At 47.0% G+C, this 20,121-nt stretch overlaps 2 protein-coding genes and 1 pseudogene across 4 annotated transcripts in view; 2 read left to right on the top strand and 1 right to left on the bottom strand.

Moving 5' to 3' along the window:
- LOC144132323 (uncharacterized) overlaps window positions 1–20,121 on the bottom strand; it is a 229,274-nt gene that overhangs the window by 27,187 nt on the left and 181,966 nt on the right. The gene's annotated exons all lie outside the window — the stretch shown is intronic.
- Window positions 1,793–4,667, top strand: LOC144132322 (uncharacterized; annotated as a pseudogene). Its single transcript, XR_013314776.1, has 2 exons — window positions 1,793–3,290; window positions 3,476–4,667. The product of XR_013314776.1 is annotated as an uncharacterized LOC144132322 (transcript).
- On the top strand, window positions 13,618–19,558 carry LOC144132318 (uncharacterized). The gene is made up of 2 exons (XM_077664638.1): window positions 13,618–16,129; window positions 16,618–19,558. Exons 1-2 carry the CDS (start codon window positions 15,540–15,542, stop codon window positions 17,471–17,473), a joined length of 1,446 nt encoding a protein of 481 aa, XP_077520764.1. The 5' UTR covers window positions 13,618–15,539; the 3' UTR covers window positions 17,474–19,558.

Here is a 20,121-nt window from a genome sequence, read left to right as displayed (position 1 = left end):
CCCCTGTGCATACTCTCATGATCAGTATTCCAAATACTTGGAAGCGCATTAATAAACTGCTGCTTATAAGAATGTGTTCTGTCAAGTCATCAATGGCATACACAGTTATACAGACTAGGCAGGCCTCGTGCGTTCCTAGCAGTGCAACAGCTTCAAGACACAAGCCAAGATTGCCACGAATTTCGCAAAGTAGGAGAAAGTGGTGTCTTGCCTGTTAGCACATCTTCCACATCAAGGCTCTCGGGTGGTGTATACAGTTAGTTTTCTTGATGCCCCCCTAGACCGAAGATAATTGTGCAATGCAACTGTGGCAAGCACAAGTTGCACTGCCTTGAGGGGCTTGTGTCGCATCGGCGCCCTGTATATCTGCCAGCGGCTGGCTAAAATGCCGAAAGCGTTTTCTGAAGTGCGCCTGGCACGAGAGAGCCTGAAATGAATGGGTTCAAGAATGAGGACAAAAGTACAAAAAAAAAAAGTTTCATAGCTGCTTCATCCGTTCATGACACTGTGACTGGGCAGTAAATGCTCCTATTAAGTACATAATATTCCAAAGGAACAGCGGAAGCATGGCTTATTGCATTACAAGATAGTCTGGATGCAAGAAAGTTGGTTACAATGCAAATTAAGTAGGTTGCAAGGCCACCACTCCCGAACTGCACCCGGAAAAATGGAGAATCAGCTGGATGAAAGCAAATTCCGTCATTGTGCAACCCGCACCCTGACCCTCATCATCCTCTGCCCGAGACCCAAACAATTCCCACACCAGGAAGGTACCTTTGCCGCGAAACTACTTTTGAAAATAATTGTACGCCTTCAAAAAATAAACTTAAGTGACCAAAACAGATGCAGGAATGGATATTGCGTACGATTTTACGCAGGCCGCACCTGTAGTTAAAAATCCTCTTCTCGTGCTGCAGCTCGGCGACTGGATATGGCCGCATGAGATATGGCTTGAGGCCAAATTCCTCGTCTCCCACAATTACATAGGGAGCACTGGTACAAGAGTTGGGCAGCTGCTCAGGAGGGGGAAGGCATGTTGGGTCTGACTCGATTCTTAAGCGCAGCTTTGGCTCGGTCCAGACCCCACTGTCATTTAGGCATCCGTTTATGCCAACATCAGCAAAGATGAAGTTGAGGTCAGCATCCACAAGTGCCATGAGAACTATACTAAATGTTCCCTTATAGTTCCTGTACGCAGCTCCACTCCCTGGTGGTGGCGTGATGACAACATGCTTGCCATCCAGTGCCCCTATGCAATGTGGGAACTGCCACAGTTCTTGAAAGCCTTGCGCTATTTGTAGCCATTCGTCGTGGCATGTGGGTGCCTGTAAAAGGGAAACAACCAAAAGTGCAATGTTGAGACATACTTTGCTCAACTGTATATTAGTGGATGCACACAATTTCACTATAAAAATTAGTGTGACTCTCCATGACAACTTCTTTTAGTGTAGTCCACAATTTATACACATGCACTTTTTTATTGCTTGTCAAGGAACCTTTGCAAAGCACTGTTTGCGGAAATGAACTTTTCTAGTGCCATACATTTATGTCGAGCAGTATTTTGATTGAATGTGTACATCTGCAGATTGCCTGCAGCATTAAATAAACGACAACACTTCAGCATTGGTTTCCATCCTTGATAATCTGTAAAGTGTTGAAAATTACAGTAAAGTGCACGTACCTTCAGCACTTTTGGCTTCAGAACTCTGTATATTGCTTGAGACACCTCAGATATAATTCCAGATATGGTATTATGTGCCACATAAAATGCAAACTGCAGCGACATTTCGCTGTTTCCTGAAAGAGAGAACGTGGGCATTAGTGTAATGTGGACAACTACATTTTCTCCAGAAGGGGATTTGAATCTGTGGCATACACACATGGCAAAATTATCTCTTAACCCAGCTTGCAAAACACACCAGAAAATGGTTAAAAAAAACAAACTTCCCAGCTACCCTTGCAAAGAAGTAGCATTCAATCACTGCACACCAGAGAAAACTTTAGGTGCGAGTGCTGGCAGGTGCAGGTGCTGAGATGCCATTTAAAATGTAACCTGCAGAAAACGGCAAAAAAAAATGCAGGCAGCAGATGCTTTGAACGCCAAAACTACGTTGCAGTGGTGAGTCCCACTCGAACTGTCCAATTCGTCTGCCTGGCTTGTTTCCCTAAACACAATTCAGCCCTGTTATTTTGTATCTCCCGCCATGATATTCTGCAGTAGGCCCTATAAATGCAGTCTATCGCACTGTCTGATTTTTTTTATTTGCCACAATCGCTTTCATTTGACTTCAATTAACTCACTCAGAAAACATAATTAAAATGCTAGGCTGGTTCACACTAATTAGCATTAACAGCAATACTTAAGATGCTTAAATGCACGTGATGATCCCTGTGCGCACTTATTACAGGGAACCGATTGCTACTGATGCGCAAGTGGAAGCCCTTGAGGAATTTAGACATGACAGCACTTGAACGGCAGCGATCGAGCAGTATGCTGCAAATCATGTCATTCAACTAAATTTCTTACGCGATTTTAGACATAACCTCCTGAGACCCGGCTATGGAGATTTTGTCCAATATATTGGGCAAAGGTTTTTTGCGTCGGCAGAAAATACGGCTGTTCTGTCGGCCACAAAACCGCCTGTCCAAAAAAATAGACATCTAGTGGCGCCACCAGCGGCGCGGTATCAACATTGGCCAAGAGCAGTCCTTGTGGGATGTAGTCAAGATGGCAGCCTTCAGCAGCACAGCGTTTTACGGCAGCGTGCGTACGAGTATCATTTCGCTATTTTCACGGTGGTTTCTTTCGGGTTTCACACGCAGATGTTGTGCTTTAATGTTCCAAGGATGCGCTGTTTGCAAACACAAGGGTAGAACCGCATCGGTTGTTTGTACAGGTGCATGAGATTGTGATGTCCAACATGTTGGACAACAGGACCGAGCCCACATTATTTTGCCCATTCGTTTCTTCTGGCGTGTTTTCATTCTCTTCTCCCTATGCCTGTTTTTGATGTCTCCTTTTTTTCTCATGAAGGCGCTATGATTGCAAATATTACAGGAAATCGACCACGCGTCAGTGATGCAACTGCTGAGCGAGTACTTGAACGAATTGCGGCCGGGCAATCGTCCGACCTGGATCTGTCCGACAGTGATGAGGAAGCTCCAGAAGACGTTGCTGTTTCGTCTCATCCAGAAGATTTTGAACAGGATCAAGACAGCAGTGACGACGAACCAGTGCAGACTGCAGCTGCTCCTCCAAAGAGGGCTGTGCTTTGGAAAATCAGTGACAGGTGAGGCTCACTATGCCAAGGTCTAAGACTGGAATGTAGTTAAACTTTGAAACCGGATCTTTCCTTTGCTTCGGTTCATGAAACGCTTTTACGGAGCACGTTAGGGGCTTCGTCTGTGGTTGTAGTTTTTAATATTTTGTGGGGCGATTTTGCTGTATTAGTAAAATAGTACAATTCACTTCCAGATCGCCCCAAGCGTGGATGCCAGACTTCAGTGTCACCTCACACAACGTTGGAGAGCGAGCCTTTTGGAGACCATTCGAGTACTTTCAGCAGTACATTTCGGATGAAGTGTGGGAAATGATAGGAACAGCTATGAACACTGCTCATGTGGCCGAGACAGGAAAAAGCCTTGGCACAACGCCCAGCGAGCTGAAAACATTTTTTGCCATTTCAATCACCATGTCCTGTCTAGGCTACCCTCAGATCAGAATGTACTGGGCAAAGCGAACGAGAGTGCCTTTAGTGGGAAACAACATGACAAGGGAGCGTTATTTCACACTAAGGTCGCGTCTAAAAGTTGTGAATGCCCTCCAGGTAGACGACGATGTTAAAGCGCAGGACAGGCTATGGAGGATACGGCCACTAGTTGTGGAGGTGCTGAAAGGTTGTCATCGTCTTCCCCGTGAAGAGCTTGTTAGTATTGATGAGCAAATGATTCCTTTCAGTGGGCGTACCCAACTGAAGCTTCTCGTTGCAGGTGGGATGTTCAATGAAAACGAAATTCTTCTGCACAAAATGCCAAATGTTCTTTTGCATCACCAAAGAAAGACGCTGCTTTGAGGAAGCACACTCAAAGCACTGATGTTTTTCTAGAGTAATTTTGTGCACCACTGTTGTTCTGATGTTTATTTTCTTGAAATTATTGTGAAATTCCTGAACTAATAGAAATGGCAAAATTTGTTGTCAAGCAATTCAGGTTCTTGAATACAAAAGTGCAATGTATTTTAAAATAAACAGCTGTATCTCTTCGAAAAGTCATTTTGATGAAGCAAATAAACATTTTTATGCAGTTATTTGAATATGTCTTCTTTGTTTACTGAACAATTTGAGTTTACTTGCTTCTTCAACAATATAGGTATACAAAGGCCTTGAGACCTGATATTCAATATATTGGACATTACGCCACCGGCCAAAGAATTTATGATACTGCAAAATTGCGTGACACTTTCTACCAATGCACTAAGAAAAGGCATTTCTGAAAGTTTCACCAAAAATCATGATCCTAAATTCACTCTGGGTCTCAGGAGGATAAAGCGCAAATGGTAATAAACGTCGCCTCCAGCTCCGGCACCTGAATCTCTGCTAAGTTTAAAATGTGCCGGATGTCATAGCGTGCGACGTCGCGCTCGCTCACCTGTTGCAAGGTACCGTAGAGTAATGGCCAGCCATTCTCCTGCCTGAATAGCTTCCCTGAAAGGCGTATCTTTCTTGGTGATGTGCGGCCTTACTTCACCAAGGAGCTCTTCAAAGGTGGCCGTGTCCATCCGTATCCAGCGGCGATAATTTTCGCTGTCTTCAAGGGCCAGCTCCCGCATCAGATTTTCATAGGCGCCCTGCTGTTTCCTGCGCTGCAGCCACAGCGACACCCAGGAAGTCCACGGCTTCTTTGCAGGCGGCTCCTCCAACAGCTCCAAATTACTAGAGCTGCTGTAGCAACAGCAGCCGCCGATTCAGCTTCCATTTCAGACGCGCGGAGATTGCCGGAGTGTGGATGCTTTGGTCGATGCCGAGTAGCGCGGAAAAGCAGCAGCGAGAGCGGAATTCCCCCGGGAAGGTCACGTGACAAACTACCACTGCGGCGCGCCGTTTTCGTGACAACGCGAGAAGAGAGGGCACGGAGTCGGCCGATGGTTTTCGAGCGTTGTCTTGCTAGTGTGACATGGGAGTTTGCAGACCATTGGCCAACACCTGTTTGGCGAGCGAGAGGGAGCCGACGCCGACTGTCGGCTGACCATTCACGTCGGCGCAGTGAGACATAGACGCAGACATCCCGAAGACACGGTGTTGGCAGACCGAATCGGTGTCGTGTCGTGCTAGTCTGACAGGCCCATTAAGAGTCGCTTGACATTCGTATATGAGCTGCGCAGCAGCGTTTCGCACTGCGCGCCGATGCTGCTAATGACAGCTCCGAAGGCCAGAAGTGGCGGTCATCCTAGCGGCGCCTCCTGTCGTGGACAGAGCAAACTGCTCTCTGTGAACGGTCTATATTTGGATGTGGACAATGGAGGTATGTTGCTTGGTGTGCAGAAAGCGGAAGGATTCATGGACACACATGCAAAGGCTCTAGAGAGCTTTTTTGAAAAGGTACTGCAGCCCAGGCTGTAACAGAAGCTTGATAAGTGATGCAGCAGTGATTTTAATAAGCCGAGTTCCTTGCCCCAGTTTGCAAATTAATACTACTATACAGTGTCTTGTAAATGTGTTCCATATTAGTAGTATGTTATGTATATGTTTGGCTCCAAATGTGACTCAGACTACCATATGCAGGTGTGCACATCTCTTTTATTATTTTTTTTAATTAAAGGACCCTTCAAGTTGCAGAGCCCAGCACACACAAAAACAATTATGTGCTTCCTGGACTTAATTGCCAGAGCACGCTTGAAGATTCGATAAGTTGTTATTCTATTTATCGCTTTTTCCACGTGTAATCGCACGGATGCGATCCTCCTTGCGCTTGTCACTCTCTCTTCGGAAAGTTCGGTCTTTCCTAAAAGTGAAGACAAAAGCCCTTTGAGTTTGGGAAAAAAAGAAGTAATGTGTTCTCTTGTAAACTTGAAAACACTCACCTCTAGTGAAGGCCAGTGTGTTCATGTTAATGCCCTGTGCTACAAGGTGAGGTTCGAGCTTAAAGCCTATGCAGCCATAATGTGGTCACAAAGTGCACCGACCAAGAGCAGGAACAGCGCCATGGTGCGGCACCATCTCCCGTGGCGAGGGAGACATCAAGGTAACTGTGTGTTTGAGTGCACCCGCAGGCAAATGAAGAAAACAGCTCGCCATAAGTAAAGACTAAATGCAGAGCTCCACAACATACAAACTTGGCTCCACTACTGACGATTGGTACAGGGTATGCTGCCCTGATCTTTTGGAGAGTATTTTTGTGATGCAATATGTACATACATGTATGACGCCCACAGCATGCACACAAGAACATCTTTTATTCATGCCACTGTTCTGGCAATGAGATTCCTTGTACTTAATACAGTAATAGCACAAAGAATTTATTTTTATAGCTGTATGAAAAACAATACTGCTTTTGTTCTTCTTTTGCGGTTATGTTGTCTCTTGTCTTTCATTATTAATGTTCTTTGTCTTTTTCATGCTGTATGTGTAAAAACCCATTAATTTAGTTAAACTGGGCAATTTTGATAGGGTATGGAGGTGCAATAACCTACTATAGCCGTGATATTCTATGTTCTTACCTTGCACCGACGACTCTCCACACGCGCTGCTGCTGGTCCCATCGTGTCAGAAATGTAGATTCGTCGGTGAACACAATGCTCCACTCCTCTTCTCCCCACGACATGTGGTTCCTTACGAATTGAAGGCGCTCTTGCCTCTCCCGTGGGCTCAACAGGGGCCTCTGGCAAGCAATGCGACTGCGAAGCCCTGCCGCGTACAGTCTCCGTTGAATGGTTGTCACTGACGCACGTAGACCCAGCTCTTGCCGAATTTCCTCACAGGTCAGTGTCGGTTCAATATTAGAAGCGGCCACAATTCACAAGTCTTCTTCAGGGGTCGTGGCTGAAGGTCGCCCTTCTCTTGGAGCATCCTCAACGCGTTGTTCATCTCTGTATGCGCACACAATGCGATCCACTGAGAACCTCGAGCACCCAATCATTCTAACAATTTCTCGGCGGCTTCGACCCGCAATAGCAAGCGCAATTATGCGCAATTGTGTCTCCCTGTCAATATGTGGCATGGCGTCTACGTTTCGCAACGACTAGAGTCCAACTGGGCAATCGGCGAAGCACGCGAGGGATTCACACCAACTCAGTGCATCAGTGGGCGACTTTAAATTCGAAGTTTCTTTTTTTTCGTGAATGAAATACAGCTTCACTCCCTCGAACCATCGACACAATGCCATGACTGGCAGTGATAAGCTCGCAGTCAAGCCAGTTCATTCCCCGCATTCAAGAAACGCATGCCAACGTCACGCTGTGAAAGCGCTTCGAATGATTCGGTCATAGCATCGGTCATAGTCCGGGCCACTCTTGACCAACTTCAGATAAGCGTGCTGGAATGGCCGTCTAAAGGTGCCGACATCAACATCATAGAGAATGTATGGGGCTTAATGAAGTGAAACTTGGTGCGACATGCCCTCCAAATCCAGAGCAGAGACGCTTTATGGGTAGCTCTGCAAGAGGAGTGGGAACGGCTGAGATCCGACAAAGATTTGGTTCCCAATCTGTACGCATCTCTTCCAGCAAGATTGCAAGACATCCAGGCTGCAAACGGCGGGTTCTCTCGCCACTGACCACATTTCATGTACAGATTGGCGGCAATCAAGCTGACTGCTTCAGTCGTGTCTGATTTCCTTTTCTATGTGCAGCTATTGCGCAGCCTTTCCCCTTATTTTCGCATTTCTGGCCTATATATTCAGCCATATATTCTTCAGTAGAACACATTTGTCCCAGGTGCTTGAAATTCCCGCAGCCCTCCACTACGGTGTCCCTTTTTGTCTCTCACTGCAATAACAGTTCTTCAACGACATAAACTGTACTGAAGCAGTCTGAAGCAAGTGCTAGATTCGGGTAGTGAAGACATTGGGAACCAGCCATTCATACAGGTGACTAGGGCAGCTGGCAATTACACCTCGGGCAGCTTCAATGGGTGGGTGCAGCTGGCAAAGGACACGGTTAATTGGAGAGACATGGGAGAATCCTTCGCCCTGCAGTGGGTGTAGACAGGTTGATGATGATGATATAGTGTTATTGGATTAGTGTTATTCTTCATAGTGTTATTGTGGTATTACTGTAATTGTAAGGTCATTGCATGTATTACCTGAGCAGATCACTTGTGTATATCCTTATATTTTAAAATTTTGGTTTCGTTAGTGAGTGTACATCGTTTGATATTGTATTTACTCAGTGCAACACAGCGTTTTTGTTTCTTTTATGCTTTCTTGCATTTTCACCCGATCAGTACAGTGTTACTTTTGAACGTCGCGGCGTAGTCTAAGGCATTGTGTGCAATAACAGTTCCGAGGTCAGGCATTTGAATACGCCTTTTGCCTTTTTGCCTCGGCTATCCAGACAGGAAAATTAAATATGTATATGCATGTACACTGTACCAGTTTCTGCCAAAAATAAATTAATGAATGAATGAAAATGAGCTTCAATGGAGCCCTCGGCATCGACAGTGTTACAAAGACAAGACGACCGGTTTATTTGTTATGATTTATGCAATGTTATTAAGCAATATCGTTATTTATTGATCATTATTATTATTATTTATGCAATATATGCAATATTTTTGTCACTCTACTCCACCTGTTGTGTGGCTAACGTTGATCGCTTTTTGTAATTTCATTATAGCAGCTTCTTTTTACTGCGCTCGTGCCTGTCGCATGCTTTGGTCCCTTTTGGGCTCTTGTAACCGCAAAAATTGATTTTTGCAGTTTTGTGGTTACAGGTCAACCTGAGGACGTGGGGCAACCACCTGGGGATCTTTAATGTGCACTGACATCGCGCAGTACACGGGCACCTTTTGCATTTTGCCTCTAGCGAAACGCGGCCGCCGCGCCGGATTCAGACCCTGGAACTCCGGCTCAGTAGCCTTGCTTCACATCATGAGGTCATTTTATAGTCAGTTGAACTCATGAGTACACACCGCAGTGATTAACAATAATGGCAATTGCTCATGGTGAAGAGGGTGGTTCCATACATAGGATGACTAAAAATGTTGGCTGGTCGACCCCTTAAATTTATTTTATATTTTCATATGCCACTGCTTGGCGACTAGAATAAAATGGGTCTCCATTTTGGTTTTCTCGGAAATGTTTTTCAAAGTACAGAACATTTTTGATCACAATGAAGTAAAGTGCCATGTTTACGAGGGCAGTTATTTTCTAACACCATGAAGGCAGTTTCCAAAATGCAGTAAGAGAAGATAATTTTTGTCTCACATCAGGGCTTACTCTGCACATTTAGAATGGGCGAGATTAGCAATGAGCCGCGGAGTACGGCTAGTATTTGTGCACGTGCACCGTTATTTTGCTTGCCGAAGTTTACTCTTGTGGTACTTACGTAGCTACACCACAAAGCGTGGTCTGATGAGAACCTATTGAACGCAAAATTTCTGCTAAAGTGGGTATGTCTATAAGTTCACAACACTGGGAGCACAAGCGTTAATTCACTTTATGCCAATGGAAGCAATGCAAAGCGAATAAAAAACGTGTGGAAAAAAGCAAAGACAACGAATATCTAAGAGATAGCAGGAGACAAGCACTTGTCCTATCATCTCCATGCTTCTTTGTCATACTAAATTTTTCGCACTGCCTGAACTTTCAAGATCAAGTTGGGGAGACATCAGTGACAGATTGCGCTTTTATTAGCATTGGCGGCGAAAATTGGAGCATGGTCTGCAACCATGACCTAGTTTTGGCCTGCTGGGCTCCATTCAAGCACCGCCAAGCCTTCAAAGGGCAAGAATACCTTCGATGTGAGAGGTGTATGATTAACCAAGCTGCTTCGTGCGCTTAGCGACGTTCTTCATGACTGACTCAGAGCGCCCCAATGGTGCGCCAAATATGCGCCGCAGCAGCTGCATGCAGGTCATAATTGTGATTCAAGAACCATGTCTTCGCAAAGTAACTCAAAGTGGAAGACGAAACTGAGCGGTTTCTGCGAGTCACCCACCCCGCCGGTGGACTGAACTGATCGTGATGTAGTTACTAAACTAGCGCTTGACGTCTTCTTCACTAAGCCAGGCGCAGACTTGGGGATCACGCAGGTGGTGGACCAAGGATGCGCAGAAGATGGAGCAAAAGTGGACAACTTGGGACACGGGACACCCCTCCTAACAGCCCAGCAAAGGTGGGATTATCTGCTTCTGAGGGGAACTGATCAGAGGGTAAGAAACATTAACCTCGCTCACTGACCCCCGCTCTTGGCAGAGCGGCCTCAAACCTGACAGGCAGCACAACACCCAAATGTAAGATTTTGCTTCTTAATCACTGCCACAAGCCTGTATTCCTTCTGTCCTTGGGCAGAGGTCGTTCACGCGCCTCGACATGATCTTCGAGAAGATAACCGACTCCCATTACATCATAATACTCAAAATGCTACAAGACTTCCTAGATCTTCGGGTAACCATACTGGTGAAACGCAGTGAAAATAAACCCAGTTATTGCCCGTTAAATAAGTCGTGTCTTTCACACCGTTTAACACACAAGAGATAGAAATAATTTCTCACCTTACAGCTTGCAGAAGTGCTGCAGGGTTGTCCATGAAATGAAAAGGGACAGCGCCCTTCAGACTGCATAGGGTGCCTCGATGGCCACCGCGGCTTTCAGGGTGAGGACATTGCTCTCGATGGCGGCATGTTGGGTCCCACTCTCCCATTTGGTTACATTGGAGCAATGCAGCGGCAGGCTCTTTCAAACAGCAAACTATCTCTACAACGTGAAATTCCGCAAACCTGGTGTCCTCCAAGACAGGGTGGTACCACAGATTGTTTACAAAGTGAATCATAGTTATGCAAAAATATATATTCTTTCGCAGCTAATCTGCCGAGAAACTCAGCGCTTCGTGAACAGTCGATACATTCTCAAAATGGGCGCATCATACTTCAGTGGAATTTGTTGACCCAGATACTTTTGAAACAAACAGGATTACTTATTTCAAATTGCACTGTCATCTTTGCCAGAGACTGGCATTCACACAAGTTCTAGTTGCCCGTGAAGTCAGCTGCAAGAAGTCGCCTTTGATGGCTGCTAATTTTAGTTTACAAGGCTGGAATGTTAAGCTGCGCATTGTAACTCCACCTCCAGCAAAAACTATTCTAGAATGCAAGAATTTCACATGCCTTGTCTATCATATGGGGTTCTGTTGGCTTCCAGCCGTCCCGCTTGACCTGCGATTCCCACCTTTTCTGCGTGTGCTCTCCTGAGCAAAGCAAAATAGCCGCTGTCTTTTTCTAGCGTGAGCAGAACACCCAGGAACACAACATTCCCTTACATAGCTTGACCTCCAACTGCTACATCACGCACATAACAAGAGCTCACCTCCAGCGAAGAGGCGTGGCCCAATGGGCGAAACGGCCTACTTTCGCCTCAGTTTTGCTTGTTTGCGCCATTGCCTTTATTCTCCCGAGCACCTCAGTACACATCGCAGCTTCGGCACCAAAGAAGTCGCATGTTTTGTCCACTAGCACGTGCGCCAATGACATAGGCCAGGAAAGCTGTAATGGCGGTTGATTGCACCAAGGGAAGGCGAGGGTTAAAACTTGCCAGGCCACATCAAAATTTGCCGAGCGCTTTCTACTGAACCTGAGGGTAAAGAAGTTTCCCAGCAAGGCACCCCTTTTATTTAGGCGCTCTCTCGATGGTAAGCAAGTATGTAAGCATTCGTCCTGCATTTTGCTCAGTTTATTACCCTTAAGTCAGGAAGGCATTCTAAACCCTTCTCACCTCCCCACTCAACTTCTCTGCGCCAGCCCACTACGCATATCCTGCCACCGTATTCTGTGCGTCAGTAAGCAAAGTCGTGGCTGGGTGACACCAATGAAAGGAGCCTATTTTTTCCTGAACTACAAGGAAAAAAAAGGTTCCTTTTTTAGTGCCACGCAGCCACACTCTGTAAAATTCGTCATGCCTATTTGTAGAGAAACATTTCCTAGAGTTTGCATTTTTTTTCCTCTCGTGATTACAGCTGCGGGGATGAGAGCTTGTCTGTCATGTTGACTCATCCCGTGTCTTTCTGCACGCTTTACTGGAGCAGACAGTCCCACACAAGCCAGAAAGGCGGCCCGCGTCCCTCCGACACCCCTTTGTTAGTTTAGCTTGGCTAGGATAATGGAAATTCAAACAGAGTAGCTATCAGGGACCGATTCTGTAAGATTTTTTTTTCTGAATCAGTCACTTTTCTTTGTTTTGAAAAAGCCGCCGCGGTGGCTGAGTGGTTATGGCGCTCGGCTGCTGGCCCGAAAGACGCGGGCTCGATCCCGGCTGCGGCAGTCGAATTTTAATGGAGGTGAAATTCTAGAGGCCCGTGTACTATGCGATGTATCTGTATGCGGTCAACACTGTTCAGGGGGAAACAACCGTCTCCATTATTCTTTTTCTGAACAAGCCACCAAGAGAAGCAGTAGATCAGAAAGTATGACCAATAAGTTTCAGGCCTGTCTCAGATGTACACCTCAGAGCAGTGTGGTGAAGTACCATTTGGAAGTGAAGTTTTCCATTACTGCGTGGAATTTTCAACATATGATGCAGTAATGAGACAAAGGAATCCCAGAGAATGTCTTATTCACGCCGGGTGTTAACCATGGGCTGTAATATTTGGCAGGTCATCCTCCGTGCTGCTGGCATACTCAAGAAAACTGGGGCCTTGTGAATAGCCCTTTCAATCGAACAACAAATGCAGCATAGTTCTATTGAATTCAGCAATGCTGATACTCTAAATTACAGCTATGAAGCAACACCAAATAACTGCTGTCCATTTTCACTGCAGTCAGTGACTAGGGAACACAGCACTCCGTCATAAGTTTACGATTGCTGAGTATACTCCGTTTCATACTTAGCTGTCTACGCAGCCAAGGCTACGGTGCCTGTTTGCGATCCTCGTCCGCATCATAATATAGTGCGTCAAAAATAAAAATAGAAATGAATTGACAAGCAAAGTGAACAGTAGTTGATATTATAGTAGACCGATGGAAGTGTTTTATTTTGCAAATAGATTGATTTTTCTTTTATGTTTTCCAGAACCGATACTTCGTCTCACAAGATGTTTGCAGCACTACGGAAGGTAGAGCTCTCTCGTCCAATCAGGGCTGCAGAAACGCAGAAAATAGTCCCTCGAATATTTGAGGAGTGTATGACTATTAATCAAAACAATAAGCATTGCAACTAAAAACATGATTTGGACAGGTATATTTAAATGGTAGGGAGTGTTTCAATCACTGGTGAAATTACCAGACAAAGCCCGTACGGACACAGCTCTGCGGAGGCCTGCTGCGAGGTAGTGATGCGTCGCCACTTTCCAACATGGCGTCGGACGAGTCTGTTGTGTCTCCTGTGTGCTCTACACCGACAGTGCGCTGTTTCCCCAAGCAGGCGAAGCAGGTGGCTTTAAATGTTCTTAAAGCGCTTCGCGTCGAGTGCGGGGGCAGTTGGAGTACAAATGCGCTCATCAAGAGGACGGCAAAACTCACACAGGTGAGCGAGCGAACGCTTTACAAGTGGACAACGGAGACGTTGAACGCGGGCCGAGTGTTGTCACCGAAGAAGCGTGCTGGCGGAAGAGGCCGCGAGCGGACGAAGAAGCTGGACGATTTTGACCTGAGCATGTTGCGAAGGGTGGTACACACCTTTTTCCAGAGAGGGGAAATTCCAACTATCGCGAAGGTGGTTGCGCATTTCGAAGAGGACGAAACGCTACCGACCGTGTCCGCAGCGACAATGCAGAGGATGTTGAAGAAACTTGGCTTCCGATATAAGAAGCGCTCTCGGAATGCGATGTTAATCGAAGCGACGCACATTGTGCAGTGTCGCCGCCGGTACCTGCGCCAGATAGCGGAGCTGTGACGCCAGGGTAGGCCTATTTTCTTCACCGACGAAACGTGGGTTAACGCCGGCCACACGCGAAGTCGAGTGTGGACTGACTGCACCATCCAATCTGCACACCAAGCGCATCGATCCGGACTGTCGACTGGTCTACAAAACCCCAGTGGCAAAGGTGGCAGGCTTATTGTGACGCATTGCGGTAGTGAGCAAGGTTTTGTCGAAGGCGCAGCGGAAGTTTTCCGAGCGAAGAAAAACTCGGGCGATTACCACGAGGAAATGAACGGGGAACACTACGAAAACTGGTTCTCCAGGAGACTTCTCCCACTACTACCACCCGGCAGCGTTATAGTGATGGACAACGTGGCATATCATTCTGTGAAGCAGGATAAAGTGCCGCGGATGAGTAGCCTCAAAAAGGACATACAGGCTTGGCTGTCCGGAAAAGGTGTCGCGTGGAGCAGCGGCATGGTGAAGGCCGAGCTCATGCAGCTTGTCAGCAATGTGAACACAGGTGGGGAGCAATACCGTGTCGACTGCATTGCTAAAGCTGCTGGCCATCTCGTTGTGCGCCTGCCACCGCACCACTGCCAACTGAACCCGATAGAGCTTGTCTGGAGCGACGTCAAGGGTTTCGTGGCCAGCCAAAACAAGACGTTTAAGCTCCAAGACGTCGAGCCTCTGGTTTGGCAAGGCATCACGCAAGTGACTGTTGAGAAATGGAAGAATTACGTGCAGCATATTATCAGTGAGGAAGATGTGATGAGAAAACTGGACCACATCATCGACGATGTTGTTGACCAGGGACCGGCCATTGTTGTCAACCTGGAGGACGACACAACCAGCAGTGCTGAATTCAGTTGTTATGAGGACGATGAGATGATCGAACCCGTTTAACGTGGATTGCCTCTCGCGCAGCACATGGGCTTGTTTTGCATTTCGCCACCATCGACACTCGGCTGCCTCGGCACGCTGGAGTAAATAAATTTATATGCACATGACACGATTACTGAAATTTACTGCGACGCGACAACAGAGGAACTGATGAGAACAGTACCCTGGTTGTCTCACATATATCGGTGGACACCCGATCCGCGCAGTAAAGGAAGGGATAAAGGAGGGAGGGAAAGAAGAAAAAGAATATCTCGGTGGACACCCGAACCGCATCGTAAAGGAAGAGATAAAGGAGGGAAAGAAGCGAGAGAAAACTGAAAATTGAAAGTTGGATTTTGAGGAAAGGCGCGGCGCTCGCTGCGCGGTGGAACACCTGTGGCTCACCTGTGGCTCGGTGCTACTATAAATAGAGGTAGAAAGAAGCCACCTGGACATCAGGTGGATCGAGCCACAGGCGCGTAGGAACACACTAATGTAGTGCGCGCCATCCTGATTGGACGAGAGAGCTGTACCTTTCGTAGTGCTGCAAACATCTTGTGAGACGGAGTAGAGTGACGCAGATTTTTCGTTTTCTCAGGCGCCGGCTGTATCAGGTTTTCGCAGCTGAGCCGGCAGGTCTGTTTGTGAAAATGGCGTCGCTGTCACCTGCTCGCTTGTTTTCTTCCCCCGCTTCGACTTCGAAAACATCTCCTGTTCGCCTCTTTTCCAAGGTGAAGTCTCCAAAGTTTTCTAAAGACTGCAAGGCGGTGATAGTTAATGTCTACGCAAGCATAAGGAAGCTCCACCCCGAGAAGACTGTGCGTGACGTTCTCGCAATTGTGGGCGAGATGACCGGAGTGAGCCCTCGGACAGTTGTGAGGTTTAAGAAAGAAGGTCTTTCTGGCGGAGTAAAATCACCGCAAAAAAGACCGAAAAGGATGGCAATATCAAGCTCCCGCAGTGTGAAGTACGACAGCTTTACGGTCAACGCCATCCGGCTCAAGTTGCATCGTATGTATGCCGAAAGACAAATACCGACTTTGGACAGTATCCTGCATGAAGTAAACGGAGATGACGATTTGCCGGATATGAGCAAAGCCACCTTGTGGAGGTTGCTGAAAGAGATGGGCTTCAAGTTCGAAAAAAGGAAACGAACTCTCGCACTCATCGAGCGATCCGACATAGTAGCCTGGCGGCGCCGGTATCTCAGAGCTATCAAAGCATTCCGGAGCCAAGGGAGGTAAGCGCTTCGTTTTTAATGATCGTTCAGAGAGCGACTTTTACATTATTTGCCTACCTTCATCGCACCTAGCTGTGTACGTCATGCACTCATTTTGTGAAATCATTAATACTGTTTTTAAAATAAAATAAAAGACGAATCAAATAGCGATGACACTGAATCGCGGATGTTGCAAAGAAGAATTAGTTTCTCGCTCTTTGTTCTATTCTCCGGGTCCGTGCACCTTGGTGCCGATTATTCGAAAGCATTACATATATAATTTGTGTTTTCAATAGGCACTATTCAGTTCGAATGACGAATTGAAGAATATTCTAATAGCCATTCAAAAGTTTGTAATAATTGCATACGCGATATTTTATATTTCTATGATGAATACATTGATAACAACAAAAACTCGAGCGATATTTGTTCTGCACCCCCCCCCCCGCCCCGTGCAGGAGGTGCACCATAAAAACTCAATCGGTATTTTTATCTGCCTCCCCGTGCAGGTGCATCGTATACCTCGATGAGACTTGGGTCAATGCTGGCCACACCAGGCAACATGTGTGGAAGGACAGCACTGTCAAGTCATCGCAAGATGCCTTTCTTAGGGGCCTGACTACAGGTCTGCCAGCGCCATCGGGGAAAGGAGGCCGCCTGATCCTCATTCATGCAGGCAGTAGCCTCACAGGCTTTGTGAGCGGTGCTGCCGACTTCTTCAGAGCCAAGAAGGGCGCTTCAGCTGATTACCACTCCGAGATGGACGGCAAGTACTTCGAGGAGTGGTTTTCAAGCAAACTGCTGCCAAACATTCCTAACAGCAGCATTATTGTTATGGATAATGCCCCTTACCATAGTGTTGCGCTCGAAAAGCCACCAACGACATCAACTCGGAAGATTGAAATCCAGGCATGGCTCACAAGGAAGGGTATATCCTGGTCAACAGACATGGTACGAGCTGAGTTGCTCGATTTGTGCAAAAGAACGACGAGCGGACACACTGTGTATGCGATCGACACACTTGCCGCAAAACATGGCCACGAAGTGTTGCGTCTGCCTCCGTACCATTGCGAGTTTAATCCGATTGAGCAGGTGTGGAGCATGGTGAAAGGATTCGTAGCAAAAAGAAACAAAGCTTTCACATTGGCTGAAGTCGAGGAGCTTCTGCCTCAGGCTTTGGCACATGTGTCAAAGGAAGACTGGCAAAAATTTTGTGCACATGCTGAGCGCATTGAGGATGAAACCTGGGAAAGGGATATAATTTTCGATGATGAAGTTGACCCAGTAGTTTTCGCCATTGGCAGTTCAAGCAGCTCGTCTGAAGAGTCCAGCTCTGAATTGAGTGGCATTGAGGAGCTGGAATAATACTGTTTTCTTTGCAGAGTTTTTGCATTTAATGTTTGTTGGTTGGTTTATGGGGTTTAACGTCCCAAAGCGACTCAGGCTATGAGAAACGGCGTAGTGGAGGCCTCCGGAAATTTCGACCACCTGGGGTTCTTTAACGTGCACTGACATCGCACAGCACACGGGCGCCTTGCTTTTCGCCTCGATCGAAATGCGGCCGCTGCGGCCGGAATACGATCTCGCATCCTTGGGTACAGCAGTCGAGCGCCATAACCAGTGCGCCACTGCAGCGCGTTTTCCATTTAATGTGAACAACATTACTTGCCTCCTTTGAGGATTTCTCTATCCGGGTGTTGCTACGGCATCTAGATAACGCTTGGATGCTGGTCACACTATCATCGAAAGTCATTGTGAAATAGTTTCTGCCCGAATTTTCAGGTGTCAGCTGAAACACGAAGACAGGTTTCCTTGTCGAAACGTTGGCTCGGCTTGCGAACTGAGGCTGCCGCTCAACCTTTGTTCAGTGCTCTCTCATACTGTGCAGCCATCTTCTTCCTATCATTCTACCATGCATGTGTTCAATGTCACTGCTTTGCATTAAGCAAAAGTGCCCGTGTCAAAGAACTACGGAAATATTTAACGTCCAGATGACTGTTTGTCCTTTCTTCCTCTCTACTTTATGAGGTTCTCACTGTGCAACATTGCTTTGTTGGTCATTTTTTATATAATATTACTCATATCTGGTGTGTTTTATGCCGTGTTATGCGTTGTTTTCATTTGGGTGTCTCCTCTACTGTGTGAATACCGGGACTAGGTTTTACTGCAATAGCACGGCTCCAGACGTATGTAACGTGAGCAAGAAAATTGCGTGCCAGTTATCATCGTGTTTGAAATTTTTCTTACTTGTTACTCACTTGTTCCTGCTTTATTGTGCTGCAGTTGCTTTTTATTTTATTTGTTACATTGTGATAGTTTGATCGTATTATTGAGTTCGAATGTCATAAAGCAACAGAGACTATGGAGACACTAGCACCGTAGCCGCTGAGCCACTTGTGATAGTAAGATGCCATATATGTTGTATGTAGCATCAGCAACTGCCATCGTTCCTAGTCATGTGTTCACAGTCTTCATAATTATGATCATTTTCTGCCTTGTGCATATCGTGCTTTGTGCGTTGTTTCATTGCTGTCTCAACTCGCATTCTGATTTATCTATTATGTATAAATATTCCGAGGTTTTTAAGTGCCTTGTGGCCTCCTCTCTCTAAGACCACATGATCCATATGACTTCATTCTCTGGAACTGGCGTCACAGAAAATTCTTCACAAAAGATTTATTTAGTGCTGCCTGTATGATTAGCCTTATCATATTGTGTAGCTCACTATACCGTATTTACTCGCGTAATGAACCCACTCGCGTAATGAACCCACCCCCCACTTTCTTAGACGAGAAATGAATTTTTTTTTTCCGTCGCCGAAATGTCGCTTCCATGAAATCGAAAACGAAACCTCTGCTTACAGCGCCATGCCTGCGCTGCGGCGGCAGTGCGAAGTAAAGACAAACGCACTTCAACGGCGCTGGTCGCCATTTCGCTAGCACTTCGCTTTGTTGCTGTTGGAGTTGAGTGCGCGCTACGGCCTTGGCGTTATTTCGTGCGTCCTCTGCATTTGCTGTGCGTTGTGTACGGCCTTGGCGTTATTTCGTGCGTGCTGTGCGTTGTGTGATGGGGCGTTACGCTAGTTACACGGCAGCTTTCAAACTCAAGGTTGTGGAGCATGCCTTAGAGCATGGAAACCGTGCGGCTGGACGGCATTTCAGTGTGGACCCCGTGCGTGTGCGCTACTGGAGGAACCAGCAGGACGAACTGAGAGCGACGAAGAAAGATCGCCGCGCCTTTCGAGGGCCGAAGCAGGGCAAGTTTCCTCGCGTGGAAGAAGAAGTCTTGAATTATGTCAAGAGGCTCCGCAATGAAGGATGTGCCGTGTCCCATGAGCTCATACAGAATCACGCGCGGGCCACTGCAAGAGGCCATGGCATTCCCGCAAATGAATTTAAGGCCAGTTTTGGCTGGACGACGCGTTTCATGCGACGGAACGGGCTGTGCCTCAGAAGGCGCACGTTATGCCAACGGCTGCCGGCGGATTGCGACGACAAAGTGCGTGATTTCCACCGCTTTGTTATTCGTGTCCGTGAGGAGAAAAAGTTTCTGCTCTCGCAGATCGGAAACGCGGACCAGACGCCTATCTGCTTCGACATGCCAAGAAACAGCACAGTCGATACCAAAGGTTCTAAAAGTGTGCTGGTGAAGACAACGGGCGCTGAGAAGCAGCGGTGTACCGTGATGTTGGCGATAACAGCGGACGGCAGGAAGCTGCCTCCGTTCGTTATCTTCAAGAGAAAAACTCTGCCAAAGGGAGCTCTTCCGGCTGGTATCCACGTTCGCGCACATGAGAAGGGGTGGATGTCGGCTGATTTGATGTCCGACTGGCTGAAAACAGTCTGGGGACGGGGGCCCGGAGCACTGCTTCTGCCATCGCTGCTTGTTCTCGACAGCTCCCGCGGTCATCTCGAAAAAAATGTCCGCCGCCGAATGACCGAGTTGCGCACGGACCTCGCTGTCATCCCAAGTGGCCTTACATCACTGCTGCAGCCCCTTGATGTGTCAGTGAA

The sequence above is a fragment of the Amblyomma americanum genome, chromosome 5, assembly GCF_052857255.1.
Source record: "Amblyomma americanum isolate KBUSLIRL-KWMA chromosome 5, ASM5285725v1, whole genome shotgun sequence".
In the NCBI taxonomy this organism is placed as follows: Eukaryota; Metazoa; Arthropoda; class Arachnida; order Ixodida; family Ixodidae; genus Amblyomma; species Amblyomma americanum.
The sequence above is the reverse complement of the archived record's forward strand: the minus strand, read 5'-3'. Positions and strand labels throughout refer to the sequence as shown.

Excerpts from the sequence above, each read along its gene's own strand:
- LOC144132318 (XM_077664638.1), top strand. The coding sequence starts at position 15,540 with ATGGCGTCGCTGTCACCTGCTCGCTTGTTTTCTTCCCCCGCTTCGACT. Across the intron at positions 16,130-16,617 it reads GCATTCCGGAGCCAAGGGAG|GTGCATCGTATACCTCGATG; the intron begins GTAAGCGCTTCG and ends CTCCCCGTGCAG.